Source organism: Otolemur garnettii, unplaced genomic scaffold (assembly GCF_000181295.1).
Source record: "Otolemur garnettii isolate 467f Iridium unplaced genomic scaffold, OtoGar3 scaffold00090, whole genome shotgun sequence".
Classification (NCBI taxonomy): domain Eukaryota; kingdom Metazoa; phylum Chordata; class Mammalia; order Primates; family Galagidae; genus Otolemur; species Otolemur garnettii.
The window spans coordinates 4,998,354-5,024,388 of NW_003852485.1; the positions used below are offsets into that span (position 1 = coordinate 4,998,354).

At 34.2% G+C, this 26,035-nt stretch overlaps 1 protein-coding gene across 1 annotated transcript in view; it reads right to left on the reverse strand.

Annotated features, from left to right (window-relative positions):
* LOC100963118 (sodium channel protein type 1 subunit alpha) overlaps positions 1-26,035 on the reverse strand; it is an 81,365-nt gene that overhangs the window by 5,097 nt on the left and 50,233 nt on the right. The window contains exons 17-24 of the mRNA XM_012808453.2: positions 19,569-19,689; positions 17,819-17,973; positions 15,918-16,091; positions 13,839-13,961; positions 6,547-6,828; positions 4,053-4,106; positions 2,504-2,641; positions 235-339 (exon numbers count right to left, since the gene is read on the reverse strand). Coding sequence (XP_012663907.1) covers positions 235-339; positions 2,504-2,641; positions 4,053-4,106; positions 6,547-6,828; positions 13,839-13,961; positions 15,918-16,091; positions 17,819-17,973; positions 19,569-19,689 — 1,152 coding nt within the window. The remainder of the gene's footprint in view (positions 1-234; positions 340-2,503; positions 2,642-4,052; positions 4,107-6,546; positions 6,829-13,838; positions 13,962-15,917; positions 16,092-17,818; positions 17,974-19,568; positions 19,690-26,035) is intronic.

Here is a 26,035-nt window from a genome sequence, read left to right on the forward strand (position 1 = left end):
CTCCCTCCCTCCCTCCCTCCCTCCTTCCCTCCCTCCTTCCCTCCCTTCTTTCTTTCTTTCCTGCCTTCCTGCCTTCTTTTACTTTTTTTAAACCATTACCATAAAAGATAAACCACTCTAAAAGTGTAAGAAATTTTTGTTACTGAAAATGTTAGCTACTTTCTCTTTAGTAAGAAAACCCTTGGAAGTTTTTGATTTTGTATATTTTTTCCGACATCATTTGGTATTTCTTACTCCTGGTCGAGGTATAGGCTTTTGTGGCTTTTTCGATCCTAATTTTTTCATTGCATTATAGTATTTCTTCTGTTCTTCTGTCATAAAGATGTCTTGACCTCCAAAGTATAGAAAAGAAAAATCAAACTGGTTAAAACTATGTCCCTTTGACACAATTTTTAAATGTTAACATAAAATAGAAAGGAAAATTCAACTAATTAGCATAATTGTGAGTACAATTAGTAAAATTCAACTCACTAGCATAATTGTATGTGAGTTTTTAAGTTTGAAAAATGTAAAGTACTCTTTAGGTACCATAATCTTATTTAACTCTTGCAATCATTCAAAATTGACATTATTATTGTTATCTTATAAAGAAAATTACCCAGAAACTCTGAGATGATATTTTAAACATAGCCTTATGCTTAATGAATGGTAAAATCTAGTTCTTTACTCTATATGTACTATCTTTCTGAAGCTAAAGGCAATGGTTTTCGTAAGTGTAGTAAAGACCTAAAATGTATCTTTGGATTTACTCATAAAAAGCCACTTTAACTCTGTCAAGAATTGGAGCAAGGAGGTAGGAAGAAAACTGGACTAGTTGGTAGGAGAGTAGGCTATATAAGAGCTAGTGACCCAGCAGGGGTGGGACAGGCCAGTATGGACAGAGGATTGGAATACAGGCAGTCGATGAAAGGAAGTAGCCTGATACTGGCTACAAAATACTACTAACAGAAAAGTGGGAGAGGTAAGGAAGTTACTATAGTGAAAGAACAGCTCATTATATATTACAATACGCAAACATACTGAGCACACAGAATCAAACAACAGTATATAAAGGAAGAGATACACATGGTGAAAAAGCACTTAACAAGACGTTTAAATCTATGAGTCATAAAAGTCAGAAGAATTAAAATCAAATACAGCTTTTATGTATCAAATAACAAGCATTAAAAGCAAGGAGAAGGTTTCATGCCAGTGAGGGAACAGGAGCATGGGTGTATTCATAGTTATTGGGAGTTGAAAGAGGTACATTACTTATAGAAGCAAAATAATTCACTATGGGATTATATTCTACTTATTAATTAAAGAATTTTTTTTGGCACAAAGACTTTTGACAAAGCACTATTTAAGCCAGGAAAGATTAGAAGCAATCTAAATTATCAATATATTAGGGAACAATTGAGTAAACTGTGACAATGTATACATGAAGATTTTTAGCAAAGTGAAAAAAAATGCTTATGTTAAGTCAATGTTAAGTCAAAATTAAATTTATAATTATGAATGAAAAATAATCTTATCTGTAAAAATATGTGTTGAAATAGTATGAACAGAAAAAAAGTGAAAAATGGTATTTGCCAAGAGATGTTTGTTTACTTTCCATACTTTTTTTTTTTTTTTTGAGGCATAGTCTCACTCTGTTGCCCTTGGTAGATTGCTATGATGTCATAGCTCACAGCAACCTCAAACTCTTGGACTTGAGCAATCGTCCTGCTTCAGCCTGCTGAGTAGCTGAGACCATAGGCCTACACCACTAGGCCTAGCTGGGTTTTTGTTTGTTTGTTTGTTTAATTTTTTTGGTAGAGCCAGGGTTTCACTCTTGCTCAGGCTGGTATCACATTCCTCAGCTCAAGCAATCAACCCACCTCAGTCTCCCAGAGTGCTAGGATTATAGGAGTGACCCACTGCACTGGGCTAGTTTCTATACTTTCTGTACATATGATTGAAACAATCAAATGAGCTTTATAAATAATAATAAGTGGAGAGTTATCCAACTCAAAACTGGAAGGGGTAACTTAAAATTAGATATCTGGGAATACATAAACAGAATCAATGAGAGGAAAACGTGTGCAAAGAAACAGTCGCTTACATCTAGTGCCTGCTTTCTTGCAAAGATTTCAGGAGGTTTAGCTGAAAATTTATTTTAGGGTATTGCGGGGAATTGTAGAGATAAAACATGTTAAGTTTGGGAAAGGGTATATCCTTGGATTGTTATCTAGTTCTTTTCTAATTATCCTCTTTTAAAAGACAGAAAGTGTGGCTCCTTCACAAAAAAAGAGAACAAAATGAGAGAAGTTTTATGAGCCTCTGCACGGGAGAGTGGAACAAAGTTATTCTTAGCTTTCTTCAGCCTGAAAGGGATGAGTAGTAGATGGTAGAGGGAGAAGGAGAAGTAGGTTTTGATCATATTTTTCTTTGGTTTTTGAATTCTAATACTCATTTGGTGGAGAAAACATTTTAAATGATAATTTTTCCATCTCAGAGGGAGAGAAACATTAGTAATACTTATCTTCTTTTTTTGCTGGTTGAAATTATCTATGATGACACCAATAAACAGATTCAAGGTGAAGAAGGACCCAAAGATGATGAAAATAACAAAATAAAGGTACATGTAGAGACTTTCCTCATACTTAGGCTGAAGTTCAACCTACAAAGGAGAATATTTTACAAAATATTATCATACATGTTAATGCTGGAATTTCATTGGTACTTTTTCATGAGAATAGTTTTTTCTCCATCTACCGCCTCTCAAATGTATCTGAAATCAAATTGTTTTTCATGGGAAAGATATGGTTATTATGACACACTAAAATATATTTTTTTGTAATGATAAGTACACTTACATTTTTCTATTTGGACTGAAGTATGCTAAGTTTAGCAGATTTTTCAAAGTACTGCATTTTAGTAATTTAAAAAATTATTAGTGAAAAAATCACTTTTGTAAACATACCCTGAACATGCTTAGAAATGATCATTTGAATATGCATGAATTAATGTAGCAAATAAGAATTGAGTTATTCATTTAGATGTTTGCACCACACTCTAATATTGCAACAGTCATGAAATTTTTCAGATTAGGTAGACAACAGCACGATCCATTGTATAAATACTTAATTTATAAAGTGGTAAAAGAGTCACTACAGATAGTTTCCTTACAGATTCAGGTCCTTCTTGAGACAACAAAGTTAAAAACCAGTCAAATATACAAACCAAAATATAAGTGACAAAGTCAAATAAAATAACGCTGAAGGTACTCAACATAAAACTAAAACTGTGGGAAATGTACTTTAAGAAAGATATGATGGAACTCTATTAGGTCAGTTTGACAATTACAGGGGTGGAGGTTATTCTTTATGATGATAGACTGAACAGATTGGGCTTGAAAATGGAATGGGTCGATAGAAAATAGTAAATTTTATGACGTTTTGGAGAGAAAAGTTGGAATGAGCATGAAAATTTCAGTTTCCATCATGAAGACTGAAATCAAGCAAAATAGGTCTTTGCTTTATTGATATAAACTTAAAGGAATTTGCTGGTTGCAGAAATGATCACAACAGTGGTAAGTGCTCCAGTAAATTATAGATACTAACATCATATAAAACCATTATTTTATATTCTTTGAAATACGATTATGTGATAATCACAGAAATCAAAAGTTGCCAGGATAATACGCGTAATACTTTCATGCTAATATGGGGGATAATTACTAATGGAAATTATATATTTCTTCACATGTGCTTCTGTACCCTACAATCACTACTGTTTATATATTTGTAGGTAAAGGGAAAATAAAATAGAAAAATATTTCAAAGAAGGATATTCGTTAGTTATTAAGTAGATGAATTCTTTTGTTTGACTTTCAAAATCATGTTTTTTCTTAGTAACATCTCTCTGATAAACATTGCTATACTTGAATAGCAATATGAATTCACCTGTCATTTTTTCCTAAATACTTTTAAGCAACACAGAATCATTTAATTTGGCTGCTAACACTTTGTTGAGTTAATTTACCACTTAATCAGTAATTGAAAAACATTTAGCATGTAAGGAATACTTACGTTTCTGGAATCAACCGCTGCGTACATTATATCCATCCATCCTTTAAATGTGGCCTGTTAAAAAGGACATGGATGTTTTAGTTTGGAGTAAAAATAAAAAAGACTTGATGTTGAATACATTTTTAAAGACATATTTTACAAAAAGGAATATTTTTGAAAGACATTTTAAAACAAATTCTACATAGATTTTAGACCAAGACATCCTAATATGTTTGAAAGACATTTCAAAACAAATTCTACATAGATTTTAGCCTCTTAGTAAGGCTTTTCATTGCTAGAACACATGCTGAACAAAATGGTCATTTGAAATATCCTCTTGCTTAATCACCAACTCATAGTACATTTCAATTCTTTAATGTTAATTTGAAGTACTATTGAAATTTGGTAGAATACTTTTAGAAAGTCTTACAAATTACGACCCATTTGACAATATCTCTAGAAGCTACATTGTTGTAACTTAAATTTGTGAATCATCTGCTGAATCTATTTGGAAGGTGATTCAAATGACTGGAAATTTAAGATTTCTCTTCATTCTACAACCTACAGATCATACAGTTATACATAAAGGCAGAGTTTCAACCATCCTTTTAAAAAGTTTGAAGTAAAACACTACACTATTCTCCACTTTCTTCTCTGTAATTACTGAAGAAAATCAATTTATATAGGTCAGAAAAGTGAAATACAGTAGACGTTTGGCATTCCCAGATTGAAGGAAGGATATACCAAGTGTAACAATTTGTAGTAATTTGTTATATCTTGTAGGGCACGAATTTTGAGCCCTGTGGGCCTGAGAGGATTATTTCCAACTATCCAGGGATGCTAGCTAGGCTTTTGACATCTGGATCATAGATGTTTCTACAACACTATCACTGGTGAAATAGTGGATTTGAAGAGAAGAAGACCAAGTGAGGGTGTATGTGATGTCAGTGAAAATAAAGTAATGATCTTAGCTCTAAAATAAAAGGGTTTTGTACATTAAGGGGAGAAATGTTGAGTGTGTCAATGGCTTAGGTCAATGATAGGATACGTCCACCACACACTTAGTATAGGAACAGAAAAAAGTGATTCAAAGAATCATTTCAATAAATTACTACTCAAAACAGAGGTGAAAAGGTGAAAAGCCAAATGTGAAGCAATATTTTAGAGATTTTGATTTTGGTAGCAGAATTTATTTGATAGTTTTGTGTACCACCTTCCCTCTATATTTTCAGAATTACTTTGCATTTTTGATTAATCTTTTAAATTATTCTTTCTTTGATTTTATGGAGTAACTGATATATTGAATACTTAGGTGATGTTTACAACTCTGGTTATTCATGAAGGGTTAAGAATAAATGCCCAAGGAAATATCACCATGTGTCTACTATAATATTTACAGAAATCATTCTTGCCATATTATTTAAATCCCTATTTTAAATGCATGGACATTCAGAGTAGGTCAGAAATATCCAGAAGAGAAATAAAAATTTTCATTAAAAAAGGTGGGAAGAATTTGTAAAGTAATCATAGTATAGATACCATGGAAAGAGCCGCAAGAGTGTTTTGACCAGTATTCATGTGTTTGCTTGGTTTCCTGGTTGAACAATTAAAAATATAACCCTACTGAACAGAAATAGATTTCTGCCCTAACTACTCTGTAGAATCACAGAGAAAAAATTAAACAGCTTCTTTAAAGCTCAATTTTTAGCTGTCAAGACAGAGCAGTATTTTTAGTGTTTTTCAATATTTGGGGCTCTATCTTAGTCACTGCTTTGCTGTGATGCTGCCGCAGCTAAAAGCAAAATCCAATGAAAATGTTTAGAGCTCCCATATTGTGTATTTTTATCAATTATGAATGATTTTTCTTAGAGAAAAATCAGTAGTAGGAAAGTTAGCAGTCGAAAAATGAGTAGTAGAAAAGTTAACATTTAGAATAAAATAGACTTAAATAATGGTGCTGAAAGGTCATTTGAGGTGAGACTGGTTGTATTTTACTTCTGTTGTCTTTTTCATTTCATTGAGGATTGACTCCTAAAATCTGAAAGTCATTCCCAAAGCTTCTTTCCCAATGATATACCTTGGCAGCTGGTAATCTCTCCTAATTAGTTACACTCCAATTAGGAGCGTTGTGTGTGTGTTTTGGAGGGTTGATCTATCAGTGAAACTAGCTTTCCAATTTCAATAGAAAACAACAACAAAGCTATTGATTTATTGATCAACTTGTTCAGACAGAAAGAGAGGGCAATATGTATTTAAAAAAATAAAATTAGGGAAAAAGAAAAATGACCATCGGATAGAAGGTGGAATATCTGGCCATAATTGACTATGTCTACATTGCTTATGTGTAATAAAATTTCTATCTATCTGGACTTATCAGCTTGTACTAACAAATAAAAATTAAACAAAAATAAATATATTATAAACTTTCTTCTTAGTACCTAAATAATAGTTGCTGTCATTACTTTTTATTATTCCAAACAATTAAAAAAATTCAGAAAAAAGAGTGTTCACTTACAACTTGAAGCAAAGAGAGATACCCAAATCCTACATTATCAAAGTTTACTTTCACATTTTTCCATCGGGCAGTCTCATTTCTTTCTATTAGTTTTAGGCAATCAGAATGATTATTCACTTCGGTGATGTCAAACCTGTCACCAGTTGTGGTGTTAATACAGTGGTAGAATTTGCCAGCAAACAAATTTACGCCCATGATGCTGAAAATTAGCCAGAATATAAGACAAACCAGAAGCACATTCATGATGGATGGAATTGCTCCTAAAAGGGCATTCACAACCACCTAATATACAAATGGAAAAAAAAGAAAAGTCAGGATTTTCATCTGTTAAAAAAGAAAAGACATTCCCCTAAGTGATCTTTGGTCTTTCTATTTTTTAATATCAAGACTATTTCTAGGATATTTCAAGGCAAGTAAAAAAAGCTTCAAATAAAATGTATTTTTTTCCTTAAAGAATACATTTAAGAAAACAAATAAGAGCAATATAACAAAGAAATGAAGAAAAGTTTTAAACAATGAAGGGAGAAATACTACAGGTGAAAGAAAATCAAAATCAGAGGAACTTGCTGCCAGGTGAAGTCAGAATATGTGTTATAAGAAGAAAAGTAAGAAATCCTACAGAGAAGATAACTCATTTTTAAAAAGGCAAAATATTAAAGAACAAAATTAAAACATTTGGACCTGAGCTTACTTGACTAATATGCTTTTATAATAAAAAATTCAGATGTATAAATATTAAAAATACTGTTAAATACCTAATATATTTTCTCCTTATTTATTCATGCATTGCTATGACTAATAATAATTTTGCATAAGAAGCAAGACAGTTTGCATTATGTATTTCATTAGATCATCACATCATTTATTTCAAGCTCCAGTCATGTTGTTTCATTTACTGAGTTTAATTCCATAAACTTACTTTAAATGAAACACAATAGAAATCGTTTCTTAGGAAAATAAGAAAAAGGGGGATGGCATACATAGTTCCCACGTGTAATGTGATCACATGAAATTCTGTGCTCCATTATTATCTACACTTTTTTGTATGGAAGCATGTTTTTCCTCTTTTTAGTTCGGGACCACAATTAAAAAGCTAAATTTTTGTTCACAGAACACTCTAAGGGTGGCTTGTTCCCTCCTTGTTTGCTCGTCCACAGATTGCATTGGACCACCCATGAGTAGCCCAGAGGAAAGGTGAAGAGAAGCCCTAAAGGGCTCAGAAATATGGCAGATGCCTCAAACTTGGACATTAATTTAATTCTACTCATGCATCTCTATTATTCTTATCAATCTGATGCAAAGCAAACAATAGGCATCAAAATATCTTCAATCTCTCTTTTGACAGTGCACTCTTAGAACAAAGTATTTGGATTGCCTGTCTAAAAAATTACAAGAGCCAACTGATTAGATTTCTGACTCCCATTTAAAGTCTATTAAAAACTCTTGGCCTTTTGTAAAAATGTGTGGTAAGCAACCCAAAGGAAATAATAACAACAGTAATGACAAAGGTGGAGAAATAGAGATGAAAAAGTTAATTCATGTTGGGTATCCAGACAGAACTGAAGGATGTGGCCCAGGCAGTTTACCAAACTGACGCATGGCTCATTTGACTGTCTGTGTTACTGTGGTTGACATGATAAACCCTTATTTTATACTTTATGTTCAATATGTGGGTATACTTAGATTTCTTTCAGATTAGAGATGTGAATGCTGAGATCAATTTATTGTTTATTGCCCTCTTTTTGGAAATATTTTGCCTTCCATCCAGATTAAAATGCTTTTTCTATTGTGTACACACAGAGTACATAGTAAAATGTATGTTTTACCTTCAACATCCAATTTAGAGATGAGCAGAAGACTGATTACCCTCATCTGTTTCTTGAATTTCTTTTCACATCGATTTGTAGGTCTCACACTTTTTTCTTCAAAATGTTTCTCACCTTTGTCATTTCTTTTCCACTATCACAGTCACCATCCTAGTTCTGCCCTCTGTTACTTTATACCCGGACTCTTGTCAGAGTCTCCTTAATTTTCTCCTTCCTTTAATACATGTAAGATGAATTAAATCTTCCCTACGTCTCAACTGAACTTTCTCTTTTAGCCCCCCATTGGTTACTAAATACATTGTTTTTACTTTAATATTCACAGCACTCCTCCATCTAGTTGTCTAGTTTTAACTCCCCTAGCTCCTTACAGGTCAGGCCATTGTAACTAATATAGTTACCATGTGGTAATATAATTGTCAAATAATTAAGCTGCCATTTCCTTTGAAATTCCTTGACCAATAGCTCCTCTTCTGAGATAGTCTCCTTTCTCAAAGTACTCCTTTCAGAGCAGTCACCCCAAGTTTAACCTCCCAAATAATGATTAGTGTTTTCGCCTTTGAATTCAAGAAGCAGAATTCTAGTGCTAGACAGAACTTTAGATAATTTGGTGTCATGTTTTCATTTGACCAGAGGAAAAAAATGAGGTCAAAGTAGGTTAAGTTCAGAAAGTAGACTAGGCCTAGTGTCTAGTCTGTTTTATTCCTCCTCCTTCTAAGTTACCCGGTACCCATATTGCCCTGTATTAAAGCTAACTGTATTCCTATAATCCTGAAAGATTATAAGATCTTTAAAAAATTTAAGATGCAGAAATATATTTGTGAATTCTCCAAGGCCTTTGGTGTCTTGAACACAGGAATATAACAGAAAGCTTTGAATAGATGAAGTAAAGATTAGCTTAATGTTTACTGATAAAAACATACTTTTAAACATAATTTCTGTATATAGGATGAAAATAACTAGGGAAACGAGAAGAAGAAAAATTCTGTGATTAGGTTGTAAGTTTGAGAGATTTATTCTAAAACTGGGAAGTGGTTTTGAATCAAAATTAGCTCTGTGGAATTACCGATGTAGGACACGCTCTGGGGCAGTGCAGTTCAGGACATGTTTGCAAAGTTGGCATATATTTGGCTCAGAGAAATGTTTTATTTTTACTAAGATAAGATAACTTTATCTTAGAAAACATTTGGCAGTTTGGGGGAATTTATGACATAAAGGTACATTGATATTTAAGGTTTCATTAAATTAGATGATGAAGGATCATAGAAAAGATTGTCTTCCCAAGAGCATCAAGCCACTCCTTGGTTCAGCAGAGAGGGAGATATATTAACTTTATCGGTCTCTAAGGAAATGCAGTAATTAATTCCCAGGAGGGAACTGCAGTAATTGGTTCCTGTGTTGGGAAGGAACTAGACAACAGTGGTCTGAATAAATTAGAAAGAACAGAATGAGGTTGTAAACTGTATGAAAAGAATGTCTGAGAAAGTAACTATCTTAATAAATTCATACTGTACTATAGTTGCTTCTTCTCACAAACATTTTTCATTATGTCATGAAATAACATTTCTCTATTCTAGCACAAGTAGTTCTCATAGAAACTCCATTCTGGTTCATTATCTCCATTGTAATTAAATCAACAATAAATGAGGGATTAATAATTAAATATCCCAAGAAATGTTAGAACTTTAGATACATGCTCTTGTCTGAATAAATTGTCTTTGAACTTCAAACCAATGTTACCTAGGCATTCGAAAGCTCCTCTAATTAAAATAGAGAAAAACTCTAGGCATAAAAGTCAGAAGTAGACAATGCAGAAATCATACATTTTGTAGTATGAAGAAGAGTAATAGAACCTTTTCCAAAAAATCTAACAACTATTTTGTTTGGAGAGTGTTAATTAAGGCAATTGTTTTTGGAAGCTATATCAATTATCCAGAAAAAAATTCCTAACTTTTGGTCTCCCTGGAAAATAAAACCTCTTGGCTGAGCATGGTGGCTCCTGCTTGAGAGCCTGAGGCAGAAGGATTGCTTGAGTCCAGGTGTTTAAAGCTGCAATGAGCTATGATTGTGCCACTGCACTCTAGCTTGGGTGACAAAGGGAGACTCCATCTTCAATGAATAAATAAAGACAGACTCTCATTGTCATGTCATATGCTTAAACCCTAAGAATAAACAAATTTCGGACGTATTCTTATGTGTGTCTGTGATATCCTCTAAGATCCTAGGAATTTATTTGGGAACGACTTATTCAAAGAAGTGAGTTTACACACTAAATTCTGTCTTCATACTCATGATGATCATGTTTTTGTTTTACTTCTAGGTGAGTGTTCTATTCTGCATGATTCAAATAAATGGATTCTTTAATATAATTTTTTTCCATTTAAAACCCAAATGGTATATGCTTATTCAATTTTTAAAAATATATTTTTGCCTTGTTACATTTTGAAAATAACCTCTATAAACTTACACTTAATAAACAATAAGAATGGTCACTCAATCAATGCCAGTCTTATGAAACCTGCAATATTGCACCCTAGCACCTGCTCACTTAGGCTAACAATCAACTGCTGGTATTTGCTGGCAATTTGCAGGACCCAGATCAATTTTTTTAAAGAATAGGTTTGTATGCCTCAAACAGTATCATCAGTTGACAAGTTAAACTTTTCTTTCACACAATCATCCTACACCAGGGTCCCCCACCCTCACCAACTGAATAATCACCCCATAAATGGATAATTCAATATACACATAACTAAATGATATTCAATAAAACTTAATAAAGATATCAACCATTGGGGTTAAGATCCACAGAGGGTAAATTCACAAAGGTAATTTTTTTTCTTAAAGAAATTTCAGACAATGGAAAATAGGGGATGAGGGTGTATATACTACATTGTCCCTACCATAGTACAATAGTACCCTTCCCAATCCCTCCCTCATCCCACTACACATAGTCACAGTGCAAGGATTAAAGGTAGCAAAAGGGGTAATACAGTACCCATAATAAAGGGCTGAGGGGAGGAACCAGCGCTCCACCCCATCCAAGTTGGAGCAAGATTATCCTATATGAAATAGAAATATATAGTTTATTATTAGTTAGAAATCTGATATGACAGAACATTTGGTGTTATTTTTGTATACGATGCTTGCTGTCTGTTTCCCTACCCATTAAGACTTGAGCTCTTTTGAGAAAGAAGGCATTTAAGATTTCCTAGATCAGGAAATTAAAAATACAAATTTAAATAAAAATTTTATTTCACCCTAGATATTCATGACATTAATTCACTCAGTTCAATTTTACAAGTTGAAAAATTTGGACTGGAAATTTGAAATACAATAAATCGTTAAAAGCTGTCAGCCATAAATGTGCATATAAATGTGCATAAAACATGCAGAACGCAAACTGCAGCGTGATGATGGTTTGTTTATTATTTTCTAACTTCTTATCAAGCACCGTACAACATGCTCTATTCAGTAATGTTGCATAGAAGCACATGCTTTGAAAAAGTGACAGAACAACAGAAATAAAATGAGTGCCTGAGTTATGCTTTGACACAGCTAGTGCGATTTTATGCTGCTAGGGAAAAGAATTAAATGAGAGTTTCTGAATGTATTCGAATATCACTTCCCAATCATCGTCCTCATTATCATCTCCAACCTCACCATCATTTGTGATTGTATTTTTACAAAGTAAAACAATCCAAAGCTGGCGCTATAACAAATAGAATCAATGGAAAGGTCATTTTGACTCTACAATGCCAAACATGTTGAAGAGCTCGGTCATTTTGGGGCTGGGTGTGAGTCACTAGGAGGCACAGAGAGCCATAGTTGTAAACTTCACAATTTAAATGATTAGTTTCATAACCAAGTAGCATCTATAAGGAGTGTATGTCATTGAAACTCCAAATTTCAACAAAGAACTTCTTTTAATATAAAAACGTTATTAATAATTATAGATAGGGTTACTTCTGTATGAATTAAAATTCAATAATAAAGTGTTACATTTGGGGACATCTGCCCATTTGACTCATGGATTTAATAAACTTCCAAAACATTGAACTGGAAATGTTTATAATAGCTTCAAGTACTTGGCGTTGTTCAGATTTCAGAAGCCTTTAAAATGTATTATTTTGATTCAGGCATCATAATTTCAAGTAGAATGTATAGAAATGATATTTTTCTTCAGAGCACAACTGCCAGTTGGAAAAAACAAAAGGGACAAGTTAATTGGAAAACTTTAATTTTTACATATCCCAGAGAGAATTTCTGATAACATTTTTGTGAAAATATGAGGATTCCTATAAGAAATTAAAAAGGACTATTTATATTTTATTTTTTGAATTGTTTCCAATTAGTAAAAGGTTTTCATATATGTTAGGGAAATCAAAGCTAAGTCTTAAAAACTGACATTGGTAATCAATTTTAATTTAGAAGAGAATGTAACAATAAATAACTTGTAAAATGTAAATGGTGGTGTACAATAGAGTTTAGTTTCTATAAATGTAACCAAACCTTAAGTACCAGAAGAGCTGTTTTTTCCTACTGGAATAAAAATTCCGTATGTTTGTTTTGCCAAAAAATTTTGATTATTAAGAAATGCAACTTGTTTTTACATGATCTATATAAATGCTTCTTGCTTCTAATAAAGGTGTGGGAAGTAACAAACCAAATGCCAAAATTTCTAATTTGTTAAGGATGATCAGGGCTAGTTAATGTTGTCTTAAAATGAGCAAAGGAAAATTGTGTGGTACTCTGACAAATGAGATTGAAGTTAAGGTTAATTTATAAATCACCAGTAATAGTCAAAAGTCATATTTTCTGATCATTGTTATAAATGAAGTGTGGATTGATATGTAATCCTTATGTTTGTATTACTATTTATATAAATTCAGATTAAGACAGTTATACATTGAGCCTATATTAAACATCACTTTTTAAAAGTTTAAAATTTGGTCAATGTTTAACATCTACTCTTAAATATATTCAAATAATATGAACTTTGGCATTATACAGACAAAAATTTTTATAACTTTTCATTTTTTCCTTTACACTCAGGCACATGTGTAATGCATATTTTCAATAAAATTCATTAAGTACAGATAAGGCATCACAAAGAAGTACATGATATAGAGTTCACTTTAGTTTATTATTATTGTATCATTACATATTAGCACTTTAATAATGCATCTACTTTTTTTGTACACAAGTTTGTAAGGAAACTCCCAAGGTGGATTAGGAAATAAAGTCATTTTAATGAGCACAGCAGATAAATGATATTATATCATTTTAAGAGAGGCCTAGTTCTCTTGCATATCACCTAGAAGTAAATATGCAACAGATAAAAGAGTAAAGTAGCAGTTTTGCAAGGATTTGCCATTCCTTTTGCATGCATGGATTTCCCTTTTTCTAAGTTTAACTTCATTTAATTTTGGCTCTATGCAATACTTCAGATTCTTTCATTTTCCTTACCCTCATCCCTTCAAATCGAGATAAGGCTCTTAGAGGTCTCAGAGCTCTCAGTGTTCTGAGAGATTTGATGGCACCAAGTTCTGAGTAACCCAAGGCATTTGCTGTTAAACTGACCAATGAAACCTGTACACACAAAAATAATAACCATAAATCAATGGAACGGTTGTTATTCAACAAAATAATTTGTGCTTATAAAATTATTTGGAAGACGAATGTTCAGACATGTTCAGTAAGTGCTTAAATAGTTAAGAAAATATTCTCAGTTTGATGCAAATGCAGTAGCTTTTAAGACGCTAATTGAGGGCTGAGTATGGTAGCTAACACCTATAATCCGAGCACTCTGAGAGGCCAAGCTGGGTGGATTGCCTGAGCTCAGGAGTTCGAGACCAGCCTAAGCAAAAGCAAGATCCCATCTCTAAAAAATAGCCAGGCACTGTGGCGGGAGCCTGTAGTCCCAGCTACTTGGGAGGCTGAGACAAGAGGATCACTTGAACCCAAGAGTCAGAGGTTGCTGTGAGTTATGACACCACAGCACTCTACCAAGGAGGACAAAGTAAGATTCTATCTCAAAAAAAAAAAAAAGAAATAAAAAAGACATTAATTGAAAGCTAGTTGACTGACAATCACTAGATTTCATGTGATTTACTAATTGGATAATTGGTTGAAATATAAAAAAATAATGATAAAAAAAGAAGAAATTCAGGTGGAAGAAAATGTCATTGGTTATCCTTCCTTTGTTTTATTAAATTGTTGCTGATTTTAGAAATTCTCTATGGCTACTCATAAAATATAGAAACTGCTATTGAACCAAAAAAGAAAAGATATTTTTATCTGAAGCTAATTATAATCAATATTCTCAGTATTTAATGTGTTAAATCAAAAAGATTTAATATATCCATGATTCTTAGTTCTAGGAAGATTTTCCATAAGAAACCTTCATAAACTTGCAAGAATAATATTTGGAGGGTAAAAAATTGCTTCCTGTGAAATCATGGTATTTTGAACATAGTTCCTAAAGCTGAAGTTATGCCAACTGATAATTTGAAACATGATGTTTAACTTTAGCACATCTCAGTCACTTGTTTTAGGGTAAATGAAGTGTTAATCACTGGATATATAAATTCTGTAAAAGGCTGTTTGGTATCTACGGGCTGGCCTCATGCCTAGTCTACATTCTAGAAAAACTCTCAGCACTGCACAGGGTAAACTTGCCTTCCTCTGCACTTTGCACCCTTTACTTCCAATAACAGAGTTATAACAGGCATAATCTACCCTTCAAACACTTAAGAGTAGATCAGACAGAATGTTTTTTAAAATGGCAGTAGTCCCCACCATCACCACTGTTTACTGAGAGCCTTTAACATTGTACAAATAATATCACCATTTTACAGGGTCAGAGGCCATGTAAGTTACTCAACAGCGCAAAACCAGTAAGTGATGAAGCTGGGACACAAACTTGAGTTTTTTACATTCACAATAGAAGGGATGGAAATAATAAGCCCTTTAAATCCCCTATTTCCCTACTTTTTTTTTTCCTTCAGCTTTTTGGATAACTACCATAGATTCCATTCCTTAATACTATTTAAATCCACACCACATGTCTTTGAAAAACTACACTATTGGCTTGGCGCCTGTGGCTCAAGTGGCTAAGGTGCCAGCCACATACACCTAAGGGTTCGAATCCAGCCCGGGCCCGCCAAACAACAATGACGGCTGCAACCAAAAAAAAAAAAAAAAAAAAGCTACGTGTTGTGGTGGGTGCCTGTGGTCCCAGCTACTTGGGAGGCTGAGGGAGGGAGGAGACTTGCTTAAGCCCAGGAGTTGGAGGTTGCTGTGAACTGTGATGCCATGGCACCCCACCCAGGGGGATAGCTTGAGGCTCTGCCTCAAAAAAAAAAAAAAAAAAAAAAGAAAGAAAAAGAAAGAAAGAAAGAAAACTACACTATTATACAGGGGGGTACGTTTAGTGGCTGCATAGCCGATCCTGTCAACTGTGGTCCGGCATTTGCTATTTCAGAATTAGAGTATTAATAAGGCAAACTGCCTTGAATGGCAGACAAAGATATGGAAGATACCTACATCAACAATTAAAAAGTCCAGCCAACACCAGGCGTTGGTGAAATATGTTTGATAGCCGTATGCTACCCACTTTAGAAGCATTTCCAGAATGAAAATGTAGGTGAAAACTTTGTCAGCATATTCCAACATAGTCTTAATTGTCTTTCGCTGATCAATATATATATCTTCAAATGCCTATAAAGAAAGAGTTATACATTTTAGCTTTCCAAAACGATCATTTTCTATATATTATTTTTTTCTGATTACCTATGGATATGGCATTTTATTGGAATAGGAGAGCAGAGGAACAGTAGTTATTGCTGTTTTATTTCCTCTCAAAGGCCCTCTTATTGTTGAATCAGGGGAAATGTTATATTCTCCTCTGTTATTTTAGTCAGAAGAAATAAGAAAAGTGTAATTCCAAAGAATTAATTTTACTTGTTCATGAAATACTTTATATATATATATATATATATATATAATAGAACAGCTTACATTTTTTTCTTTATTAAATGATAGTTGTATACATTAATGCAATCATGGGGTACAGTGTGGCGTTTTCATATACAATTTGAAATATTTTCATCGAACTGGTTAACATAGCCTTCATGTCATTTTCTTAGTTATTGTGCTAAGACGTTCACATTCTACTCTTAGAAAGATTCATTTGTGCCCTTGAAGAAGAAATACTTCTTGATGTCATGTCCTGATATGCCACCCCAGTTGACGTTATATATCCCTTTTGTTTCATTTCCTTTGCCCCCCTTACATTGGCTTTTTGCCAGAGAAGGGAAGTTGAAGAAATAAAATATGAATGCTTATGGTTTTATGAAGCAGAAATTGTGATTGATCATTACAGAATTCAATTTTACTAAATATTTGGGGCCATCAGCTTCTTTTTCGTTTCTTTATTTTGCTAATAGTTTATATTTCTCAGCAGAGACACAGTATGACAATGATGATAAAATCAAATTGTTTCATTTGATCTTAAGATGTATTCCTGTCATATGAACTTCTCTTGATATTTTATTTCTAAGTGTATATTCCTTTTAAGGGTGAAAGAATATTTCTTGTCTAAAGTGGCATGTAGAAAAAATTTATCCACTTCAGAGAAATATGCAGGTAAATACAGGTCTATGTTAAAATTATAAACTGAAGTTAAAGAAATTCCTAAGTAATTGTTTCAATTTGGCAAACTCTATCATCTGTATCTATCGATTGATCTATCTATCTTTGTTATAGTTTAAATATTCCATTTGCATCAGTGTTTCTCAAAATGATATCTATTATATTTATATTTTTAAAATTATTCTCACATAAATATAGGTTGATTCTGATGAAATGAATACCTTCCTATAAAGGGAAATCAATCCTTAAATGAATCACTTAGGCATACTGCCCAATATTTATTGTTACCAACATTCATTGTTTCCTGAGTAGCATGAGACTAGTGAACACAATGGGAGAGAGATAGGGAAGTGGTCCCTACGGACTTATTGACTGTCCATAAAGAGATAATAATAATAATACCATTCAGAAACCTTTCACTAGAACTTAAAGGATATATATTCCCTCTTCGAGGACTTCCATTAGCAATACTGTGATTCCCAGGCTTATCTTCTTACTAAACGATGAGTAATTGAGTATTCGCACTCTTTAGTTATAATGTGTAAGGTGAAGAGCTAAGTTTTCTGGAATATTTAATAATAACTAAAAATAATTAACTCATTACAAATCCAAGTTACACAGTAAAATTAAACCTAGAAATACTTATACAGTAAGCCTATATTTTGGGAGATACAAGGCAAGCCAATCAAATGCAGTAGACGCTGACACGGTGAAATAGAAAGCATTAACACAGCATTAGTATTAGAACATTCTAACCATTGGTACTGTGACATCTTTGGGTAATATTCACTCACCAGAGCACCACTACTAAGGAGAATCATGAAAACAATGAAGGTCTCAAACCAGTTATGTTCAACTATGCGGAAACACGTCCTTCTCAGGTTCCACCACTGTTTTCCTCTGCCTTCTTCCACGCTGATCTGACAGCATTTGAATCTTTGTACACAGCCTGCAGGTATAATGTGCAAATGGGAATAGCTGAAATAACTTCTGCTGCATCCAAGATATCCTTTGCAAGCCCCTATTTTATCTTTTTATTACTATGTCCATCTCTACCTTGCGAGGATAGCTCTCTCAGCCTACAGTACTAAGAGCACAGTCATCCATTAGTTGACTTTAGGCAACATTAGTTGTGTGAAGTTGTGGAATTATTCAGTTTCTCTAAACGGTTCCCTAGGCAATAATAGCTAAATTTTCTGCCTCACAGAGTTATGGTCCAAGGAAAACTTTGTACATTACAAATAAATGTGAAGACCCTCTGCCTTATATCACCCTGATGCATTCCGTTGAAGTCACTTCAGAACAGGACTTCAAAATGGAAAATAATAGATAGAGTGCTTTCATTTTATAGAGGTCATAGAGTAGTAATGTAGATATCGTCCAACAATTCTAGTCTCCTAAGATGGGGACTCCCAGAATGATTCACACAATGTTCAAAATTCATTTAGGCCCCTAAATGTGATCTGCATGGTTCCGCTTGGGATTGTCACTGCCTTCCTCAGACACGGATTCCACTAACTCTGACGTCAGAATTGAATTTGTAAGCACCATGGAAGATATTTTTAAAATAAAATACAGAAAACATATCGTGCCCCTAAGAATGTTAAAAGAAATATTGATTTTCATAAAAGTAAAAATAAAAAATATAGAAACAGAGGAACCCTGCTACAAAAGGAGAAAAAAGAAAACAGGAAGGCAGGTGTGTTGGAAGAAAAAAGAGAGAAATGAAGGAAAAGGAGGGAGAAAGAGGAAAGGAAGGACGTAAGGAATGAAGTAGTCGAGGAAGAGGAGAGAAGGTAGACAGCAAATACACATACAAAAGTTCAAAAGAGAAGATTTTTCATAAGGTAACACATGAGGAGCTATCAAGAGAATGAGATGGATATATTTGTTGTAACTGTTCAGAGGGATACGAAACTCTTCCACCACGGTCAGATGAAAGTAGTTTTGAGAAGAACTTTATGTTCAGAACTCATATTCCCAAGGAAACTAGACCATACGAAATACTGCTGCTAGGGAAAGCATCTGTCTTTTACCTACTGGCATATTGAACAAGGCTCAGCTGGACACTGTTTCGGTATCAGGCATCTGGGCAGAATTTATTTCCTGCTTTATCCAATAAATATTGAAAAATGATGTCTTCATAAAAAACATTATTTATCATTTATAATTTGCTTAACTTTAATAGAAAGTTAGTATTGAGGCAAATTTTGTGTCTGAGAATTATGACTAATGTTTAAGGTGCCAAGTTATTGTGATGATGACACTATTTTATTTAAATTATAAATAATAAAACCTAAGTCACAATTTCGATCCCCTCGGAATATTTTTCTTTATGTTCATGAGCCCTTCCACATAATGGGCACAGGTGATCAAAGCCCAGTACTGGATTTTAAATCCTTCTTGCCTGTTGACAATTGGAGGCATTTGAAATATTTCTATTCAGAGATCTATTTAATTATAAGTGATCTATTTGGAGTGACCAACAGCTAGAAAAGCTGTGCTCTGAAAGTGAAAGATTACTATCAAGATCGTTTTCTTTACCTTCAGTGAAACAGGCTTCAGGTTCCAGGGCTTCTTCGGGTTCCACGACAGGCTGTTCTTCGGCAGGCGCGCCGATGTCCACAGTGCTACCTTCCGACGAGCTGCTGCTTTCGTTAAGTTTCTGTGCATGAGATGGACGTGAAAAGTAAACCCCTTTGATTTATTTTGGTAATAAGGGACCTACTGAGGAAGGATTATTACCGTGAACTTATTTTGTATGCTCCTTGAGGTAAAGAGATTTTTAAGTTTAGTGCAAAAGAGGGATCAAATAAGAGGAAATCAGAAAATCAACTTCCTTCCTATAATTCCCAACGTGAGTGTGAGATCAGATTATTGCGGTGCGATGTTGCAGCACATCCTGAGCGTGACACCACCTTACAGATTAGAGGAGCAGAAGACGAAGGGGAAGGGGAGGAGGCAAAAGAGGAGAGAGAGAAAGGGAAAGAGAACCAGAAGACAAGAAAACCCTTACTTTAGATCCAGAAAATAATGTTATTAGCTTAGTCTGCATTTTAGCGTTTGACTTCATATATTTCTTTAACAATGTGTGAAAAATATTACCTGTTGGTTTTACTAATGCTATTAATACTCATGTTAAGGTTTAATAGCTATTTACTGTCAAGGTGTTAATACTTATATATTCCACACACGCTTTGGAGAGAAATTGTTAGGAACTAGGTAAAAAAAAAATCAAATAAATAAGCTTAAACATACTAAGTAAACAATTTCAATTTCTGGCAAATATGTATATTAGGGTCTATAAATTGAGGTAAATAAATGATGCGTGGGAATATTCCATTTCCCCTGACAAATAATGGTCAATACACCATGTGAAGATGAAAGGCGAAAATCCAGTTAAATAATAGCCACTGGCTCGGCGCCTATAGCTCAACCGGCTAAGGCGCCAGCCACGTACACCTAAGGTGGCGGGTTCGAATCCCCAGCCCGGACCCGCCAAACAACAATGACGGCTGCAACCAAAAAATAGCCGGGCGTTGTGGCGGGCGCCTGTGGTCCCAGCTACTTGGGAGGCAGAGGCAGGAGACTCGCTTGAGCCCAGGAGTTGGAGGTTGCTGTGAGCTGTAATGCCACGGTACTCTACCCAGGGGGACAGCTTGAGGCTCTGTCTCAAAAAAAAAAAAAAAAAAAAAGCCACTGTGGTTAGACAATGGGGGACGGGACACACCTTTCTCTTTCTAGAGTTCTCAGGAGACAGAGATGGCAGAACAAATCATCTAATATAGGAAGAAATCATAAATGGCTTTTCTGAAAACCAGCAATCTGGCATTTAAATTTTGGTGAGCGTAATTAATTTTATTGAACACAAGAAACACGCTAGAATTGAGTATTCACTGATGACTAGAATTTCTGTGCTCCTTGTTGGGCTATCAAATCTAGTAAAGTGTTTTTCAAACCTTAGGCCATTAGAGCCATCTAATAAAAATTCAAAAGCACACATCAGCCATTCAAGTTGTTATTACTGTATTACAAATAGTACTTAAACACAGTATTAAAATTGTTAAAAGGAATTTTATACACGGGGGAGAGAACGGATATTTGGAAATGAACTTCACCAGACTATCACATTTGCTCCAGGGGGCATAGCTTGTATGTCTGGTGCCATTTGCACTTGCTTCCCTCTCTTCCCTTTTAATTTCTTACAAAATAGAAAAACTTAACTCACAGCTTCAGGTCATTAGGACCTATAATGGTATATAGCCCTGTCATAGTTCTGAGAATTCAAGATGAAGATGATCCCTGAAATTAAAATTAAAAAAAAATTCTCACTGAAGACTAATTTCAACATTCCAATAAATCTTAAATTTGTCTGCATTTCACACTCAGAAGCTAAAAGGTTGACTGTTCCACAATGGAGACAGTAACAACAATATTAATATTTTCATCTCCTCTTTGGCTGCATTTGGCTTTGAATAAGTTTATCATCTGTTCTAGCATTTGTACTGAATTGAAAGCATGCCCAAGAATAAGTCATTGATTACTCCTCCAACAAATGAAGAGAACCGTCAGATGGAGGTTAAGTCACAATCTCAATGCAACCACCCATGGTCTTGTCTTCTGAGGAAACCTTAATGTCTTATTCTAAACATGACAGTGATTCATCTTTTAGCTATAAAATGATAGACTCAGGCTGAAACTTGACACTGCAAGAAGTGACTTAACATTATGAAAATGACCTTTATTGGCACTTTCAGTGCCCTAAAAATATTCTTTATATATTTTATACAAACATGTGAATAACCTATTTACTGTAGAAAAGCAATCTGTGCAAGATGATATTCTTAATGTGACAATCAGTGAATGAGACTTGTGAAGTTGAACAATTTTCAACAAGACGAAGAGTCAGAAGTAGTTTGTTTTTTGTGAATAAATTTGGTGTGAAGAGATTCAGATGCAGACTTAATTTTAATACCGCATCTACCCTGGAGCGCTCCTAACTCTTATCTGCGAGATCTGATCCTTTCCGGTTTATATCAAGCTCACAAAATAAGAGATTAGAATAAAATATCTCCTCTTCAACAGAATGGGTTTTCAGTGATAAGCAAGAAAAACACGTTATTGAACAATTCATCCTCATGTAAAAGCCCCACATAAATGATGAGGAAAATTCCTTATAAGTCCACATAAACATTAAATTAATAAATTAGATGTGAATAGCTATTTTAAAATGAGGTAGAAATACAAATTTCTAGAAAGATACTGAATTCAGATTGCTGTATCAGATTCTTTAAGATCTTTGTCCTCTTTTGAAAATCCTAACTAGAACCTCAGACTGAAACTGGACACCCCACTTCTCACCATTGACAAAAATTGATTCTTGAAGAGAGTGGGGGAAAACACTTAATGATATTGGCCTGGGAAAAAGCTTCATGAGGAAGAACTTGCTAGCAATTGTAGCAACGCCAAATATAAATAACTGGGACTTGACCAAGCTAAAAGGCTTTCGTACAGCTAAAAACAGACAGCTTTCAGGATGGAAGAAGATTTTTGCATGTTATGAATCTGACAAAGGCCTGATAACTAGAATCTGCAGAGAACTCAAATTAAAACATAAGAAAAGTACAAACAACCCTCTCTATAAGTGGGCAAGAGATTTGAACAGAAACTTCTCTGAGGATGACAGATGAAAGGCCAACAAACATATGAAAAAATGCTCATCGTCTTCAATCATCAGAGAAATGCAAATCAAATCCACTCGGATATCACCAAACCTCAGCAAGATTAGCCCATATCAAAAAGTCCCAAAACACCAGATGATGGTGTGGATGTAGGGAGATGGGAACACTTCTACACTGCCAGTGGGACTGTAAACTAATATAGCCCTTTTGGAGAGAGTACGGAGAATCCTCAAAGATCTAAAAGTAGACCTTCCATATGACCCTGCAATACCATTACTAGGTATCTACTCAGAAGAACAAAAATCATTTTACCACAAAGACATTTGCACTAGAACGTTTACTGTGGCTCAATTCATAATTGCCAAGTTGTGAAAGCCCATCAATCCATGAATGGATCAACAAACTGTGGTACATGTATAGCATGGAATATTATTCAGCCATTAAAAAAGGTGGAGATTTTAGGGCAGTGCCTGTGGCTCAAAGGAGTAGGGTGCTGGCCCCATATACTGGAGGTGGTGGGTTCAAACCCAGCCCTGGCTAAAAACTTCAAAAAAAAAATGGAGATTTTATATCTTCTACATTTACCTGGATGGAGTTTAAATACATTCGTCTTAGTAAAGTATCACAAGAATGGAAAAATAAATATCCAATGTACTCCATACTAATATGAAATCAATATATAAACAATTACATGGTCTTAAGAACAATAAAACACTAATACAGTTCAATTTGGGGTACAGGGAAGCAGGATAATATAGTTCAGTTTGGGGTAGAGGGAAGCAGGACAGGAGAGGACAGACGGCAGAAGGAGGGAGGGCATGAGGTGGGATGTCACCTATGTGCACACTGTGAGGGTGTATAACACTGGGTGAGGGGCTCTTCTACAAATGGAACTTTACCTTGGGAGTGAGAACAATGTAACCTAAAAATTGTGCCCTCATATTAATTTAAATACAGTTAAAAAAATACAACCACAGATGATGAAGTACAGGTGTGGTTTGTGCTAAAGACACGAAGTAGAACTGCAGTTAACCCTACATGGTAGAACAGGGGCCTAAAGTGACATTTTAAATCTAAATATGTGTTGTTTCTAAGTAAATAGAGTGATCAAATGTTTGGGATCTGGAGGAGTTTATATACCTTTCAGAACTAGGAAATACTTAAAAATTAGGGCTTAAAAAAGTATATGTATTTGGTTTAAGCTCTGTTTCAAATCAATATTTTTCAAAAGAATGCTAAGCCACATATGGCTAATCACTTTGATACACGCTGATTCTTACAAGGGTGAGGGCAACTTTCTCCAACTTTCAAATCATACTAACATCAGATAATATAACAAATGAATATTAGAAAAATCAAAGCACAGGCAACTGTGTTCATGTCAGTGAATCCACTGTAGATTAACTATGCTAACCAGAGTGAAATGTTAGTGCTTTTCTAGAAATTCATATGTAATGTAAATAAGAAGCATTAGGGTGATAAAGAAAAAAAAAACAAAATAAAATAGACACAGAAGCAATTGAAGTGTTATTAGCTAAAATATGGGACTGGGTTTATTGCTGTGCTAAATAAAGAACATGAATAAACACACTAAAATTAATTAATTAAATAAGTAAAACTATTAAGTAATAAATAGATTCAAATAAGTAAAAACATTAACAAAAGGTGTCGAGAACTTTTTACTCAAAGATGATAGTACAATAACAAAAATGAGAGAAAGGCGCCAAGATGAAGCTTAAACACTTAATTTTTATAAATTGTGTAGAAACTGCTACAGATTTAGCCATTAGTGTATCTGAAAATTTAGGGAAACACAACATCTTTGCAGCTGATGAACTGTACCAATATCTTCTAATCAATCATTATAGAAATGTTCACTATGTATCTTTCCATGGAAGGGGATTATCTGTCTTACTATGGAAGAGGGGTTTCTAGCCTCTGTTCTGTTTCAGGCTTAAGAATGAGGGGAAGGCCAAGCAGGTAAGGTCCACTGCCACCTAATTTGCATATGCATGATACACAAAAGAATGGCTTGTAGAAGCAAAATTGTTAAAAGGTATTGAAAAACTGCCTATATGCCTAGCCAGTTGGAAGGTTGAGGCTGGAGGATCATTTGAGCCTAAGAGCTCAAGGTCAGTGTGGACAATATAGCAAGACCCTTTCTCTAAATAAATGAATACATAAACTTTTTAAAAATTGAAAACAAGTATTGAAAACCACAGTTAAATCAAAATTGAGGGAAAATGCATGCCCGAATTTTACAGGAAGACATTTAAATGGAAGAACAAATGTAAGATGATTATAGAGAAGATTATATGGAAATAACATGGATTTCAATGGAAGCAAGTTGATAGGAGAAGAAAATCCCCCAGAACGAGGAGAAGGCAGTACAGGAAGCAGATCTGGACTCAGGAGAAAAGGTGATGAAAGAGCTCAGAGTGGGTGTGGCCGCTGGGCCTGCGCTGGTAACAGATGGCCAGTCTGTGGCTAGAAAAATCCAATGACCATCTCTGACTGGGAAGGAGAAGTAATAGATATTTCCACTCTAGAAACAAAGAAATAATCCACATATAGCCAACTTTTAATTTAATTTCCCTATTAGCTCTATGTGCAATATTCAGTTACTAAACATTTATTGGAAGATACCATGTTCTGGTCTTTATGGGTCTCATGGACCCCCTTCACCCAGCGTAATTCACTTAGCCTTTTATTCATTTCATGTGCTGATTTTTATTTCCTTTTTGTAAATTGGCTAAATTGAAAAGTAGAAAGAACATTATTATTTTCCTAATATTAATTGATTTCATTACAATTAAAGGTAAATATTCTTAAGGTTTGTTTTCTAATTATTGTTTTTCATCTATAATTTCTCTGCTTTTACCCATGTTTTCTACTGATGTGTTAGTGTTCTTATTAGATTGTAGTTGCTGTTTATACATAGAAAATCATTTGCGTTTTAACAAAAATTACTTGCCAAATGTATTAGTTTTTATTGCTGTGTAGCAAACTCCTATGCACTAAGGAGCTTAAAACAGCAGAAAATCACCACCTCACAGTTTCTGTAACTCAGAAATCTGGCACTTCATCCATGCAGGGTCTCACTAACATGATGCTAAGATGTTGGCTGGAAAATTGGGTTGCAATTTCCAAATGTGGGGTGGTAATTTCCAAGAGTATGGGTCATACCAAAGTGTGTGACCTTTATGTTCCCTTTATTTTATTGAATTAAGATCTTTTTAATGTTCGTTTATGCTTTATTAATCATTCGTAGTAGTAATATGACATTCAATAACAGCTTGGTCCTATTCCATAGATTTTTTTTTTTTTTTT